The sequence below is a fragment of the Parus major genome, chromosome 3 (genome assembly GCF_001522545.3).
Source record: "Parus major isolate Abel chromosome 3, Parus_major1.1, whole genome shotgun sequence".
Lineage (NCBI taxonomy): Eukaryota > Metazoa > Chordata > Aves > Passeriformes > Paridae > Parus > Parus major.
In genome coordinates, this window is record NC_031770.1 from 46244467 (window position 1) to 46260215 (window position 15749).

The 15749-nt window shown below is 35.2% G+C and overlaps 1 protein-coding gene across 10 annotated transcripts in view; it reads right to left on the reverse strand.

Moving 5' to 3' along the window:
* Positions 1-15749, reverse strand: part of RGS7 (regulator of G protein signaling 7) — a 232732-nt gene that overhangs the window by 96617 nt on the left and 120366 nt on the right. For all 10 annotated transcript variants that reach the window (XM_015621722.1, XM_015621730.3, XM_015621726.3 and 7 more), the window contains exon 4: positions 3880-3930. In XM_015621722.1, the coding sequence (XP_015477208.1) occupies positions 3880-3930 (51 nt within the window). The remainder of the gene's footprint in view (positions 1-3879; positions 3931-15749) is intronic.

Consider the following 15749-nt stretch of genomic DNA (forward strand, 5'->3'; position numbering starts at 1 on the left):
AGCAAACTACTTTAACAGACTGCCTAAACAAGCTGGAGGAAAGCACTGTGAAAGCAGAGGCTGAGCATTCTAGAGCAGCTGCAGTGGTTCTGCTGGAGCAACCATTCCATAAGGAGGTGCCTCCAGCCAAATTCAGCTGGTTTGCAGCTGTGAGAAAATTCAATAAGCAACACTCAGGAATAAAGGTACTTTAAAGGAACACAAGGATTAGGACTAAATGTATTATCTACACTTAAAGGCATTTTCTGAGACATCTAGAAGAAAATTATTCATGGGATGACTTGAAGATTAAATGAGTATTTGTGAACACCATTTCCTTGTAAAAAGACTGGAAAACTCATATGTTCTTTCTCTTTTAGGAGACAACAGCATGATTTAATATTAGGATGTTGAATGTTAGGGAATAGAGAAATCAAGTGTTTGCTGACAGGGCATTGAAGAAATCAGTGCAGGAACCAAGCACAGGATTAGACTCTTGGCAATATGAGCTGATACCTTTAAATCAGCTCATCTACCCTTTTTGTTCTATTTTTCCCACTAAGGATTAAAGGAACTTCAGTATCTGATATGGCCAGTCTGGTGCATTTAATGTCATTAATGATCACTTCAAAAAAGAAAAACACAATGTAGAAAAACAGAGTAGATTTTCCACATTACGAGTAATTGGCAACATCAGTGAAGAGTCAGCACTTATCCTGTAATGGTCAATTCAACCACACATGTGTAAGTGCCAAACCACAAGCCCTTACAATTCAGTAAACTCAGTTAATTGTTTTTTTTCAGGTTGAGATCATGCTTATATTTATGCCTGAATAAAACTTCCCCATTAAAATAACTTGGACAATGTCTGTTCCTTAAAATTTTACAGATGAGTTGTAGGCTGAAACACAAACATTTTTTAAGTACATATTGAATAGCAAACAATGTAACAGCAACTGTACATTACATTGTGCACAGCTATTCTGGGGACAAGTTCTGCTCCACTGAAATAACTTCAAATCTGGTACAAATTAGCAGAATCCACCTTTCATCTCCAGTTTATTTTCTTGATGGAGATCTACTGCAGCAAGCCTCAATCTTTCAAATATTCTACTTAATAATATTTTCCATTTATTAAAAATTTGCATGATTTTATTGACTGGCAGTTTACAAGTTCCAGCATATTACTACTTTTTACTGTAAATTGCTGCTTCCATGTGAAAGCTTTACACTTATTAACACACTGAAACAAATGCTGCTTCAAATCCAAATGAAGCAATGTTCAAAAGGCCTTCTTCTGCCTTATGTTCTCCCACTATCCATAAAGCTGCCTACTTCATTCCCACTTAAATGGTATTGGAGTTGCATTCCCTATGCAAAACAAAGGAAAAACTGCATTTCAAAACATTTCTTTTTATATATAAAGTGTGATAGCATCACTTTCTTCTTACTATGTTTTATTAAAGAACAAGTTGACTGAAAGAGTTAATGTTTTCACCATGGTGAAAAGAAGGCTCAAGATGGGACCTCCTCACATTTTTCCAGTGTTTAGAGGACAGAAATTCTCTTCATAGGGAGCCACACTGAGAGGATAAGGGGCAACAGGTACAAGTTGCATGGAGAGAGGTTTCATCTATTCAAATTTTTTACAGTGAGAACAAACAATCACTGGATGTAGTAGAGTTGCCATCAAGGGCGGAGCTCAGGATGAGACATGACAGAGTGCTCAGTAATCTCACACAGGCTTGCCTCTCCATGAAAGTATGGAACACATGAACTTCTGAGGTCCCTTCTAACCTGAGGTTCCTTCTGTGAATCTCTCTACTTACCCCTTAAATCATAATTTACCTGCCTTGCTTGCATGAGTAGTTGCACAGCACTGGTCAACGAGGTGTGCAAATAGTCCTTACATTTTTCTGGACAGAGTAGAATATACTCTTAAAATATGTGCCCCAAGGTCTACTTTATGTTGTTCTTCCAGGTATGTGGCTGATATCAGATTTAGACAGAGATGGCAATTTTCAGTGCAAACCAAGGCATGATTTACTTCTGCATCACAATACTGCATAGCTTCACAAATTATTTGAAACGGGACCCTAGGGGGTAGTTTTAAAAGACAACCAGGTTAAACCCTGACACACAGGTTAGAAGTGATCAGAAGACACCAGAAATCCAAATTACGGTGACAACAGATTGCAGAAATGTAGGGCTTTCCCATACGAGGTTCTAGACTGACTTGTCCAGAACTGAAATGAAAAGCCAGACACATGGATTTTGAAAAAACAGAACATTTTCAGAATTTCTATCATGTGAAAAGCTCTTGCTCACCATCTGTCAAGTTTGGTGTCATCAGGCAATTCTAAGCATTACCCAAAGGAAGCATTTAGGGCTATTTGTTTTCTGAAGATCTGAATTTAACCAGCTCCAGACAGCTGACTTTGGACTAGGACCAAAATACATAAGACTTTTTCATCATTGTGGACAGGGTTTTTTTTTCATCCATGTAATCTGAGAGGATAAAACCCAGCTTCAGTTAAATTAGTAGTGTATTGCTTACATATGTTAGTAGTTTGTGCGTTTGTTTAATTTTAATTGGATAGGAACATAAGGAACCAAGGAGATATGTTTTCTGTTTAGTAGAAGCTTTTACTATTTCAAATTTTGCAACAAGCAGGTAATCCGAATGACAGCCTATTCCAGTATTGCACTTCTGGTTTGACAAATAAAGGTTAAGCTTCAACATCAAATAATAGCCTAACAACCTTTCAAACCCCGGTAAATACAAATAGGTGAGTGTTTTGTAGCCAACAACTGAGAAATGCAATATCACACTTAGGTCTCTTGAAACCTCCACATGATCTCCAGGAAGCAAGCATTCAACACGGTTCAAAGTCGATAGAGATGTAGCAACCCCTTTCATGTAACATGTCAATGTGTTGTGAACTGACAACTTCCAAATATCAAATTATGTATTGACAGCTCTTTGTTGCTCAAGTTGCAATTTTAAATACAGTGATTTTGCTTTTCACAATGATCATACTTTGATTTCTGATTTGACAGAAAAATACATTTTAAAAATAAACACAATAATGACCCCCAAAAATATGAAAAAGAAATCCTGAAAGAAAGCAAGGGAAAAAAGCTTTTTTGATAATTTTTTTAAATAAGGAAGATTACTTTTCCTCTAACCAAAAGAGAATGAGAACTTCCATAGAATATTTTGTTTCTACAATTCAGCATTTTCTAATAGAAATCATTCCTTTATGTAAAATTTCTGATCAGGTAACTAGATTCCTGTAAATCCAGGAAATAAATAATAGCTAAATACAATAACCAAACTGTGTTTCCTGCTGGGCATACAAGAAACCAGTGGAAGAGTTTGGAACCAAACCCTTACTTCCATGTCCCAACAGAGCTGATCAAGCAATGAATTTTTCTTCCTCATTTTCTCATTTCACTAATTTTATTTGCATTTCACTTTCCATTTAAGAGTCTATAGAAGTGTTCAAATGTAAGATTAGCTTTTGGTTACAGTACAAGAATGTATTTTAATAGTTCTATTTATGTTTTATATATTGAAAAACTCTGTAAGAAAAGAGATTGTATTTAGCAAAATATTTAGCGTAACACTGAGTAAATTCCTCATGGACTCAACCACATTTTTTAATCAAAGAACTATCATCATCATTCTCATATTGTTTCCTGGTACCTGCTGAAAAAAAATGGATAATCCAAATCCTCAGAATGTTAGTAAAAGTTTCAAAGATTTTATGTCTGTTTTGCTATTGAAATTGGTCAGATGTTGTCTCGTCACTCCCACTGCAGCACAAATTAAAATCAGGTCCAATGGTCTTTAAGAAACAAACTATAGTTTTAAGATGAGAAAACAAGAGAAATTACCTGGGTCTTCTATCGATAAGTTCTTTGTTAACCATTGAACAATATCTGAACCTAGGAACAAAAAAAAAGGTATTTATAGATTAGTAAGTTTTCTCTCACTATTCTTCAGATCCCTGAGGCAATTCATATTGTTCTTCCATGGAAGAGATCAGTATTTTTTTCTCCTCAGACTGCCTAGAAAAAAAGCACTGGCTATTCTATTTTAGTTTAGGTTCGTTTTTTAGCTTTGTTTTAGCAGTGAAACATAGAACTTTTTTCTTTAGGCTTAGACTGATAAAAAGTAATACAAGGGCATTAAGTGTGCAATATTAATCTACATTTTAAAAATTACACTATTGTAAAATGTCTATAGAAAAACACTTCATTAATCTAAGTTTCTACCCTCCCCCCACTTAAAAATTAGTTTACTTTTAAAGGCATATTCAGATACCTAGAGATATGGGCTACCAGTGTATCAAATTTCACCTCATGGCTAAACTCCTGACAAAATTCAGTTTCCCTCAGTGCTAAAGTGTTTTCCTTACCACTCCAATCTCCCTTGCTCTCTATCCCTTCATTTATAGCACATCCTTTTATTTTTATTTAATTGCCTGCCTTATTTTAAGGTCCCATGCTTTTGCTTGCCTCCTAACATCTTTGATACCAGATTTCTTCCTGCCTTTCACACTGAGTACCCTTCCAACCTCACCTCCTAATTCCTAATAACCCATCTGCTCCTCTTGGGCATGCACTTCTATCAATTGCACTTCTATCACACTTTGCACTTTATACCATGAGCTGAAGTCAGCCTTGTTTTTCAGACAGAAAGCTACAGTTGAACTTCACCCACCGTGAACGTGATTTGCAAAATAAATTATGAAGCATTGCTCCAGACAAAAAACCCAAACCACGTTCATCATTTTAGCAACTTGAAATAACCAAACTGGCCTAGAAGGAAAATGGGAAAAACACTGAGGGATGTTACATGCATGCTCTTCATGCTTCATCACACCCTGAGTTCAGACAAGCAATGTAATAGAGACATCACATATTTCCTTACCAATATTTGAGTTGTTCATCCATTTCCCACCAAGCATAATAACAAAACTCATTTATAAATATTAAAACAATGATAAAAATCCATACAATTTACAAAAATATAAACCAAATCAAATCAATAAAATCTCTTGAACATACTAGAATATATAAAATTAGAATGTAGAATATACTTCCCCTGTCACTCCTCAGATTCAGATTTCTTCCTGTACTTTACATACTGCATAATTTCCTTTGCTTTTCTTAAGGCAATGAAAACAGTATTTTAAAAAGGCATTTCAGAAAAGAAGGGAAATTTACTTCTCCTTCTAGCTTTTACTTTATTACACTAAGTGCATAGCTTTATCATGTATTTTACAAAGCCTCACTGATTATATCATAGCTTTCTATGTGTGTATGCACTACGGAAATGATTACATAGAAGTGAAAATCTCCAGAGACTTAACAACCATGTCTAGAGCAAACGTTTTTCATTGCTATGTTAAATGTCTAAATTTTGATAGATTTTAAACAGCAGTGGCAGAGTTTCTCATAGCATTTACATGACTTTATTCCTTAAATGAGGCAATTTACCTTTTCATGCTGTTGGAAGTATACAGAATGTTTCAGACAGATATTCCTACCCCAAAATATTTTATTTTTATAAATACAATTTTAATCCTTTTTTTATACATATGACATTTACAAGGTTGACACTGACAGAAGAATTTCAGATTAATATAAGATGAAACTTCATAAACCTCAATGACGCAGTTCCAAGCATAGCTATATTTTTCTGTCAGCTGACTAGAGAAGTTAGTCAGCCCTGAATATTTTCCTAAACCTTCAAAGACAAAAATCAGAAAAACAAAATGACATTTTGAATACTGATTTTTAACTTTGTCTGCTTTCAAATCTCTCAGGTACCATATGGGAAGAAGTTTTCTATTCTTTTTATCTCATCTTCAAACACTTTTTTCCTTTTTGCCTCCTTTGAAAACTTTCTTACAGTGACGCGCTGTATTCCTCAGTCCTCAGCTCCCGGCCTCTCATTTGAGTGTACATGGTCTATACATCAGAAATTTCACCTCCATATGTTTCAGTGTCTTTTGGTTTATTATAAATAATAGCAGGAAATCTAATTTCTTGAAAATGGCACCATCTGATTATGAAAGTTCATGGATGCTCTATTCACACTTTACCCTGAAGCCATTGCCCTGGCACATGAAAGCCTGGACAGGAGTTTAAGCCAGCTATTTCATTTAAACATGCTGATGATTTCAGAGGTACAACTTTAATGACAGATGAATAAATATCAACATCCACACTCTCCTTCTAGTGTGAAGGCTATTCAAGTAAAAAAACTTGCAAGTAATTTGTAATATGGCAAGTGAGAAATGTATCAGTTAATATTTCTTTGGGAGACCTTAGGGCCAACTCTAGTCCTAAAATTATAAAGGTATTAACTTGTAGAGCTTGTTGGGTGTTTTTTTAGCTACTAGTTTTAATGTCTAATTAACAATATTGTTTCCCTTAATTATTCCAGAGCCCTTTTCTAAGGTTTAGTACTTTTGCAGATGTATTTCTAAAAGCAAAACCATTACTCTAATTTCTTATCTCAGGAGAAAAAAGAAAAGGCAGTAAAACAGGTGAAAACAGGAAAATAATACTTTCTGTGAGTATAGCTTTGATAAAAACTACCAGTAAATTCATGACAGTTTTCATACACGGCACTTCACATCTATAGGAATAATGATCCAAGACTATAAATTTCATTTTTTGTAAACAAGAATACTTATAGGATGAAAAACCTTTAACCTTCAAACCCGATTCTATCTTATCATCAGAAATCTAGCAAAAAGACAATCTAGTAAGATGATATAAATTTAATGGAAACCACTACCTTGGTAATGGTCTCACCTGAAAAGGAAAATGTCAGCAATCTAAAACAGAAAATGTTTGCTGTGTCAAACACTCAGTTTTTGTACACTGTTTAATGTGTGATATCAAAGACCCAGCCATAACATTGTTAAAGCAGATTCTCAAGTTCTCCAGGTCTCCCTTCCTCACTTCCATCAAGCAGCAAAAATAGGCAAGTTGGCTATTAGATCTGCAAGGTGCAGAAGACTTCAGTCAAATTGCCAACATTATTTTGAAATCCCAGAAAAACTTTCAAGTGTCATTTCTAAATTAGAAGATTAAACTGTCATTTCTAATTTAGACATTTCTAAAAATTTCAAAAGCAAATAAAACTGGACAAGGGAAAGCAATGATTTTTAATAATACCTTAAAGCTGGCAAAAGAAGAAAACATTTGAAAAAAGGGGGTTCTTTAGACATAGAGCCTAAAAGCTAAGAGTGAGATTCCTTAAATGCCAGCACCTATCCCGATAAAGGCAATAAATTCACAAGACCTTACTCTAGTTGGAAAAAAAAAAAAAAGACAGACTTTAATCTTCTTTAAAGAAATAGGCAAAAACATGTCTATATTCATATACAAATGAAAAGGACTCAGTCATGTTCTTTGTGAAATGTACTTGCTGAAAATTCCACAAGTGATTAATTTTAAATGAAATCGTCCCAAAATAGCAGTTGCTGAGGCTGTCATAGCATCTTAAGAAACCATTTTTGAATAAAGCATGCTTTCTGAACTCTGCAATACTGATTTCCAAGTCAAAGTCATAAAGGCCAGGGCAATGTTAAGGTCACCTTTCAGAGAAAATCACCTATTTTAAGCAAGTCCTTACAGAATACATTTTGAAAAGGTGCTGGTTCTGACCTATAGAAAATCTCACAGGAATTATACATCAAATTTTTGCTATGCATAGATGCAATGAGCCATGTAATCTTTGATCCGACAGAAAAATTATATGATAGTAGTACCGCAAAAGAAAAGCAAAATTCAAAATGCTCTATCTTTTTCAAAATTCAAAAACTTATCTAGTGGAAGAAGAGACAGCTGCAAGAAAACATATCTTACTAATCAGAATCACAAACCAAGAGACCACTAAGAAACTTAATTCAAGGATTTCTTCCTTCATAAAGAGACAGGTTCAATCTTGCAAAGCAAATAGTCTTTAGCTGTTGATATCTTGGTTTAGTAACTAAAACCTTTTTACTTTTGGACCTCTGAGTATTTGCATGAAATGGAGAGGGAAAGTGAAGCAGGAAGCTCCCCTGTATTGCTGATACCAAAAGAAAGGCTTTTGCTGTTGACAACCAAGGCTTTTGCCATCTGAACTCTCAAAAGCAACATAATCATTGTAGTTATGTTTGCCCAGCACTGTGAAATCTGGGCAGCTGGGCCTGTTGGGTGATGGAAGGCAGGAGCAGATAATTTGGCAAGGGAGCCTTGTGCTTGGCTGGCTCAGCTTCAGTGCTTCACCACCACCTAGCCTTGAGAACCTGGAGAATTTTTTTGCAGGGCAGCTCTCAGTACAGAAAACTTAATAAACATGACTCCAGAAAATATCACAGTCTAAATTTAAAACAAGGCTGTTACTAAATTAGTAAGGAAACAGTACCGTATTTCCATTATTTCTCTTTATATTTTATATTGAGAGAGGAGGGTATTGGGTCATTTAACTTCCATCTTCAACACCATCACTTTGTGTGATACATCAGGAAATTAAGTTTATTCACTGATATAAACTTCAAAATCCTTGGTCATGACTGAAAAAAAAATATAATGTGCAATTTCATTTCTCACCACTGATTCAGACATTGGAAACACAAAAAGTGGATTAGATGAACAGGGAGATTGTAAAAGCCAGTGGTCTCTCAGGCTTTTAGCACTAGCTGTTTTCAAACAAAAATTGCTGTCTAATGGAGAGTTCGACTCTGCAAGAAGGGCCTTTCACTGGTGAATGTGACAAAAAATGATCTGCATTCTCCCTGAAGTTTTCACAGTCAGAAACCATAGCATATATTGCCTCAATTATATCAGCATGGCTGTTTTACAATTTCTTTTCTTTATCAGAGAAGAACAGTTTGTGTATGAATTCTTCATGCGTCTATCTGAAAGAAATCAAGTACTGTATAGTTATAGGCAGAAGGGCAGAGGGAAGAAAAAAAATAGCTATATTATATTTGGCTTTAGGTATGGAAAAATACATTATTATCCAGTACCTACACTGGTTTATTCAGATTAATTTTTCCCTAAGTCTATTACAGCTGAGCAAAGAGAGGCTGTGCACCACTTGATTGCAGTGTCCTCAGAAAGGTGAAAGAAGGCTGCAAGGACTCCTCTCCGAGACTGGGATTGCAGAAGGGCCCAAAGGATCATATACTACCTAAATTCTTTCCACCCTATAATTTTAGTTAATATGTTTTTTCTTTCTGTTCTGTATTCTTTTGGATTAATGTAAAATAAGATTTATAGATTTAACTTGGTAGAATTTTTTATTGTGAGTGGCAACAGAGATGACACTGATAATTTGAATACCCTGCTGATTGCACTTACATATTTAACTTTCTGACCTTTACTAATTAAATGGGTTGACTTTTTGAAAGAAAAAAAACCATCACTCATCAGAGTAAAATTTGATTAAGGAAATTATTTACATCTCAACTTACACACACATTTTTGCCACTTGTTTCTTCAGAATTACTGAGGAAAACAAATGCAGAAACTTACTCTTTTGACTTATAATTGAGAGTGGACCATACCTCTTTTTCATTTATGTTAAGGAAGATTGCACCCAGGTGCAGATTCAAAAATGTCATCTGAATAATATTAACAGTAGAGAGAATATTACATATTTTAATGAAATTACTCAAGTACAAAAGTAATTGCAGTTTTCTAGTTTTATAGCAACATAAACTGAAATATACTTTTTTCCAAAGTGAAGTTATGAAGGATAGGAATTTGCAGAAATAAAACCATCTGGATTCTTTCATTCTCAGCTGTAAGCAGTCCTCAGAAATACTCAAGTCTAGAAGGGCAGAAAATATCCATAATTCTGGCTAGCCTAACTTTGTGTGGAATATGTTTCTTGGTACTGTTATGACTTTCTGCTTTAGACAGGAAAATTCATATTGTGAAAGAGCTAATAAAGCATGCAAAAATCTCTTCTACCAATATGAAATAAATCAATGGTGCTGACCAACAAATTTCAGTAATGTAAACCCTGGTGTCATACTCTGCCTCACAGCCAAAGTAGAAATATGGTTTATAAACACTAAAAGGATAGTTAAATACGGCTGTGTATCTGTGTTAGTCTTTATTCTAAAAGAGGCAAACCACACAGGTCCCTGTGTCCTCCAGCAAATGGGATTGCTGCTTCATTCCAGCAACATTTTTCTCTAAAATTTCCCACAAGACATCCACCAATTAGATCTCTTCCACAGCCACAAATGACCATTTTACAAATGACGCTAGCTGTGCATAATTGGCAACATACCAGTAACCATAGATTAAAGCCCTGTAGTCCCAAGGGTCTTATCCTAAACACTAGAGTTTACCATCTTGCTGAAGTGCATTGCTCCATGCTAAACATTTGCAAAGCAAAAGTGATGCTGTTAGGAAAACTAAGTTGCATGAATGCCCTGTACATCCTGTCTACTGCAAAGGAATTTTTATGCTTTTCTTCAAAATGATGTAAAGTCTTGTGATGAATGATAATAGAGTATCAATGTGTACATGACATGTAAAATCTTAAAAACTTCCTATATGTAAAAAATATTTGTGGGGGGAAAAGCCAATAAAATATAAGTAGAATTCCAAACACCATAAAAATGCCCTGAAGAAATTTCATTTATGAGAAATCCTCACCTCCAAACAAAAAAGAAAAACAAAACAAAATCCAACCAACCAAAACCAGAAAAAAGCACACTTAATTTTTAACCTCTGTATGCTTTCTTCAAGCAAAACTTCTAAAGACTGAGATAAACAAGGAGACCAGGAGACTTATCAGTGACACCTACTCGATTTCCTGTTCATCAGAAATCTTAAATAATGCTGAAAGAAAATAAGAAACTAAGTAATTACCAACTTTTCTCATCATGATACCCCTTCCTTTTTCTCTCAATCAATTCCTCTCTTTACTTATAAAATACCTGCAGACACATTTGGGTACCATTAAGAGAAACAGCCAAGAATTCAGCTACTCCTCATGTTTTCCATCTACCACTAACTTTGGGAACTCAAGATAATCACATCATCCAAAACAGTCCTGGATCCAATGCCAAGGGGAGAGCAGAAAGCCTCCAAACACCAAGCATAATGGTGTCCATGCTCTTCCCAGCCACCCAGCCACTCCCAGTGTGTACTGTGTAAACCAACAGGCAACGAGGCTGTTCTGCAATAGCAATGCCCCACTTTGTAGGTGAGTGCCTAGTCACCAGCTTAAAGAACATTCTTTTCTATCTTTCTTAATGATGATGTACTTTCTTTTTAAAAATAATGAGAAACTCTACATGGAAGAGAACAGTCTCTACTGTCTGCTAATTTCATTCTCTAAATCATGAGGCAGCTTAGTCCAAATTTCTGCTCAGACACAAGCACTTTCAGGCCTTTAAACTTGTGTGCCCCCATTTCAGATTTTAGGCGATTTGGTTGGGGTATTCTGGTTGTGGCCCCTTTTAATTCCTTTTGCTGGAGCTCTAACTCTTTTATGTTAAATAGCTTGGAAGATGAGAAGAGCAAATAAATTATTTACAACACTATAGGACACCCATGTGGGAAGATGAGCACCTGGAATTCTCTCCCTACTGCAGAGCAGTCTGGTTAATGGGAAGTAGAACAGCATTGGCAAGTGTATCCTGGTGGAGAACACTGCAGGGTATGAATGTAAGAGCAGTCACCCTCAAGAAAAGCTGAGAAGGAAATGGATATGTGACTCCTATGCCACGTTTGACCTCCCATTCCTGAAATAACATATAAAAGGACAATAGTAACATCACTTTTGTCTATCTTGAACTCTCGCTCTGAAAAATTCATCCATGATTATTCCAGGAAAACTGACAATGTAGTCTTAAGAGAAAAATTTGCTACTTGCCAGAAATAGTTCATCTAGCCTTCTTTTTGTATTCTCGATGTTTTACTTTGTCTTGCTGATAACTTTGTATGTAGAGAACAGGTAGATTGATATGCGCATGCTCTTTCTTTCACACACATGTCAGTAAGTGTTTGCACATTGCACTTTGATAATCTTCACAACACAGTAAAAGCTGCCTGAGTTTATCTCTGCCATAATAAACTCTTTTGCTTTCTTATTTTTTTTTTTACATCAGCAGTTTGAAAATAGAGTGTAAAACCAAAAATCCTCAAAGTTCAACAAAAAAGCTTCGTGAAATTCTTGAACATGCTTCAAGAAATTATGCATTTTTTTAATATTTCCACATTAATATCTCTAAGAAATACAATATTTTTCTACAGAAATGCTTCCTCTAATTCTTGTCATACTGGCCCCCAAAAGACACCCACACACAGATGGCAATGGAAGGAAGTGAGGAGCAATTTCTGCTAGACACTTTTAACTTTCATGGAGGATTTTCACAGGGGAAAATCCTCAAGTCTTAATTCAGGGGTAATGGGAACAAATATATAAATTATATGAGACTTGAATTGGGATTTTGACTCCAGGAAGAAAGTCAGTGGGGACACAGTGACTTGCAGTTTTGACATTTTCCCGGCAACAATGTCAATTTACTTCCTCACGAAGTGTTCCTACACAATAATAGTTAATTTATACAGTTGGTTTGAAAACGGGTTTTTCCCTTGTTGCTATTTCAAAACATTTTCAGTGACTCATGCCTTTACTGTTCTCTTCGCTTAAGACTCTCAAAACTGATGTCCAAAAAAAACCCCTTTGCTCAGTGTAGATTTCCTGACTAACGCAATCTATTTAATTTAGTTATTTTGACAAAAATACACCTTTTAGAGAGATTTATAGTGATGCTTAGTACAACAGCAGAATGGTCTGCAGAAGCTTCTGAACCACAAGTTTCCCAAGAATTTGATCATTACCCAGCCATTCTCACACATACAGAAACCACTCCAACAGGAAACTGCTTCTCAATAAAAAAATCTGCAATACAGCAGTTGCACAAAATACTTATCTTCAGAGTTACAATCCAGTGTAGGGGAAAAGGCTATAACAGCAAGTCTGAAAACATGAATTTCATAACAAAATGCCATGAAATTGCAGGATAAAAATATTTTGTTTGGCCAAAGTAGACATCTGGGGATTTTAGTTCTTCATTCCTATTGTTCCTCAGCCTGTAGCACAGATCAGCTATTTTTCAAATAGTACTAATAAATACAAAGTATAAAATACAAGAAAGTTTGCTGAAGCTGAGTAGAAACCTTCAACCTTAATCCGAATATTCAAGTGTTACACTAGAAATGTCACTGATGCTGATCAAAACTTTGCTCAAGGCTTCTTTCTTTTCTATTTGAAATATGAAATGCTTTAATATTCAATAGACTACAGAAAGTTCAAATGAATTTCTATTTTTGATTAATTTGAGCTGGATGCTTTTGTGGTATTTCCTCCAGTCCCATGATTATTTTAATAATGCTATGTCTCAGAGTTTACACTTCAAAGATCTGCTGCAGGGCTACATTTTCAAAAGGGAAAAGAAATTAAGTTATTCAAATTGTAAGTACCTACATTTTTTTATATATCTGTTTATTCTGACTGAAAATCTAATTCCATTCAGCTGTAACCAAAATATGGGACTATTTCAAGACTTTAGTATGCTCAGTTGCTCGGCATAACAAAAATCACTTACATTATATAGTGTGTATGAACTGTGTTAGAACTAAAAATTACTTTGCTCCAACTTGATACTTCCACCAAATTCAGCATATTTTTCATTTGCAGTCTTTCATCAGAGCCATTCATATTCAGAGATTATAAATTAATTCATTCTAGATGTCAATAATCGTGCTACACAACTATCTTATTATTGGGTCTGTTCTCCAAGACATAAAAATCTCATAGTTCTTCTCACAGTAGTTCTTTACATATGTACCTCAAGAACCTTGTCACAATAAAAGCAAAATTCATTAGCTCTTGGGGAAAATTCCCAAATATTCATTGAAATATAAGTTCTGCTGACAATTGAAATTCTCTAACATGATGGATCCATCAATGGGGATTTAACAAAAATTGAGATAGATATGAACTACTCTTTAACAGTCAATCAGCAGTTCTTGGGTTTAAAATAAACTTAATCATATCCACAATAAGTAATATATTTCTATCTCAAATTGAAAATTGAAGTATGGTATATGTTCAATGGTATGTGAGTATATACACCAGTTGTTTTATATATTATGCTCCCATCCATCAAAATGAACTTAGAAAACCAAGAAGTAAAACTTGGAGAAAATAAATCTCTCAACATTTCTGTTTACCAAGTTCATTCTCTTGCTGCTGAGTTTCCCAATTCACCTCAGCATTTGTAAGATATAAATTGCAGCCCTGTAGCTAGTATTGGCTTTTTTCTCTGACATTTTTATAGGAATTCAAAAGCCACCTTTCTGCTTTGACCAGTAACGTGGTACCACATTAATCAAATACATTTTTGAAGTGAAGTATTTTGCTTTCCATCAGTATCAGGCAATGTTCATAGAGCCACCACTAATGTCTCCATTTTAGGAAAGTCTCTTAGAGCCTGGACAAAGAAACAATCTCTGCAAAAACCTTCTGTTTTCTCCCACCCCTACCCTCACATTCATTACATCCATAGCAATTATTTAATAACACTAATCCACAACCTCATGGGAAGCATTTGCAAGTTTATGTGGAAAAGCTGGAGAGAATAATTTTACACCGCCCATTATCAAGCAGAAGAATGATAAAAAGACATTATTCTGAACAATCCTGGACCACTAGCGCAAGATGTAACCTTCAGTATTTATCTCTACAGTAAAGATAATAGTTCCTTATACTGTGCTGTGGATTTTGGGGGCTAGAGAACAGAGAAGCATTTTGAAAAGATCAACCTGTAAGTCTTAGTGCAATAAATAATAGCGCATGTCCTGGAGTCTGGAGTCTATTCTTCATGTTATTTTAATGTACATCTCAATGTTTTATTTCTTTAGATGAAACAGCTGAGAACTGGTGTCTTACTGTGAACATAGGATGGGTCTTTTATAACTTAGACTTGTGAGTACAGAAGCTCTTTGCAAAGATGAGACTGTGGTTCATTATTTTTTTCCTTCTTCACAAAATGAAGAAAAAAATTAGGTTCATACTGTTGCCTAGGAGTATGCAGTGACGTGAATACTACTTTTAGCACCTGTTGCGTCTTTGCTGTTTACATTGCCAGAGTAAGAACAAATAGTATCAGGATATAAAATCACCCTTGGTGAGGGAGCAAGTATACACAACCATTCACCTACCTATCCAAACCAGCCCTGGCCCCCTTCCCAGCCCCTGTACAAACTATTTATTTGACTTTTGGTTTCTCCATGTAATTTTTGAGGACTTGTACATATTTTAAGTAAAATTGTTGATGGCCACCATTTCTTCCTTAACCATTGACTGCAGACTCAGGTACAGATGATATATATATATATTCTCTTTATAAAAGGCAGGATCAGTAAAGAAATATAAAGCAAACAGATATCCAGTATTAGGATTATTGTTCACTAGTGGAAGGCAAAAGTAGACACAACTCTTGTGTTGAGGGCCTGGAGAAAATAAAGATTTGTCAGTCAGCTAAGGAATTGTGCTATCTACATGAAATATGGTCCTAAGGTTGGGAGGGAAGAGGTGAGAAGACATTTTGGAAAAAACATGTTCTTGCTCAATCTTCTTATATCCTTAAAAGTGCTAAAATGAATTCATCAACAGATTACAAAAGAAAACTAGCTGCCCTCCCCTGAAACAGGGGAAAAAAACA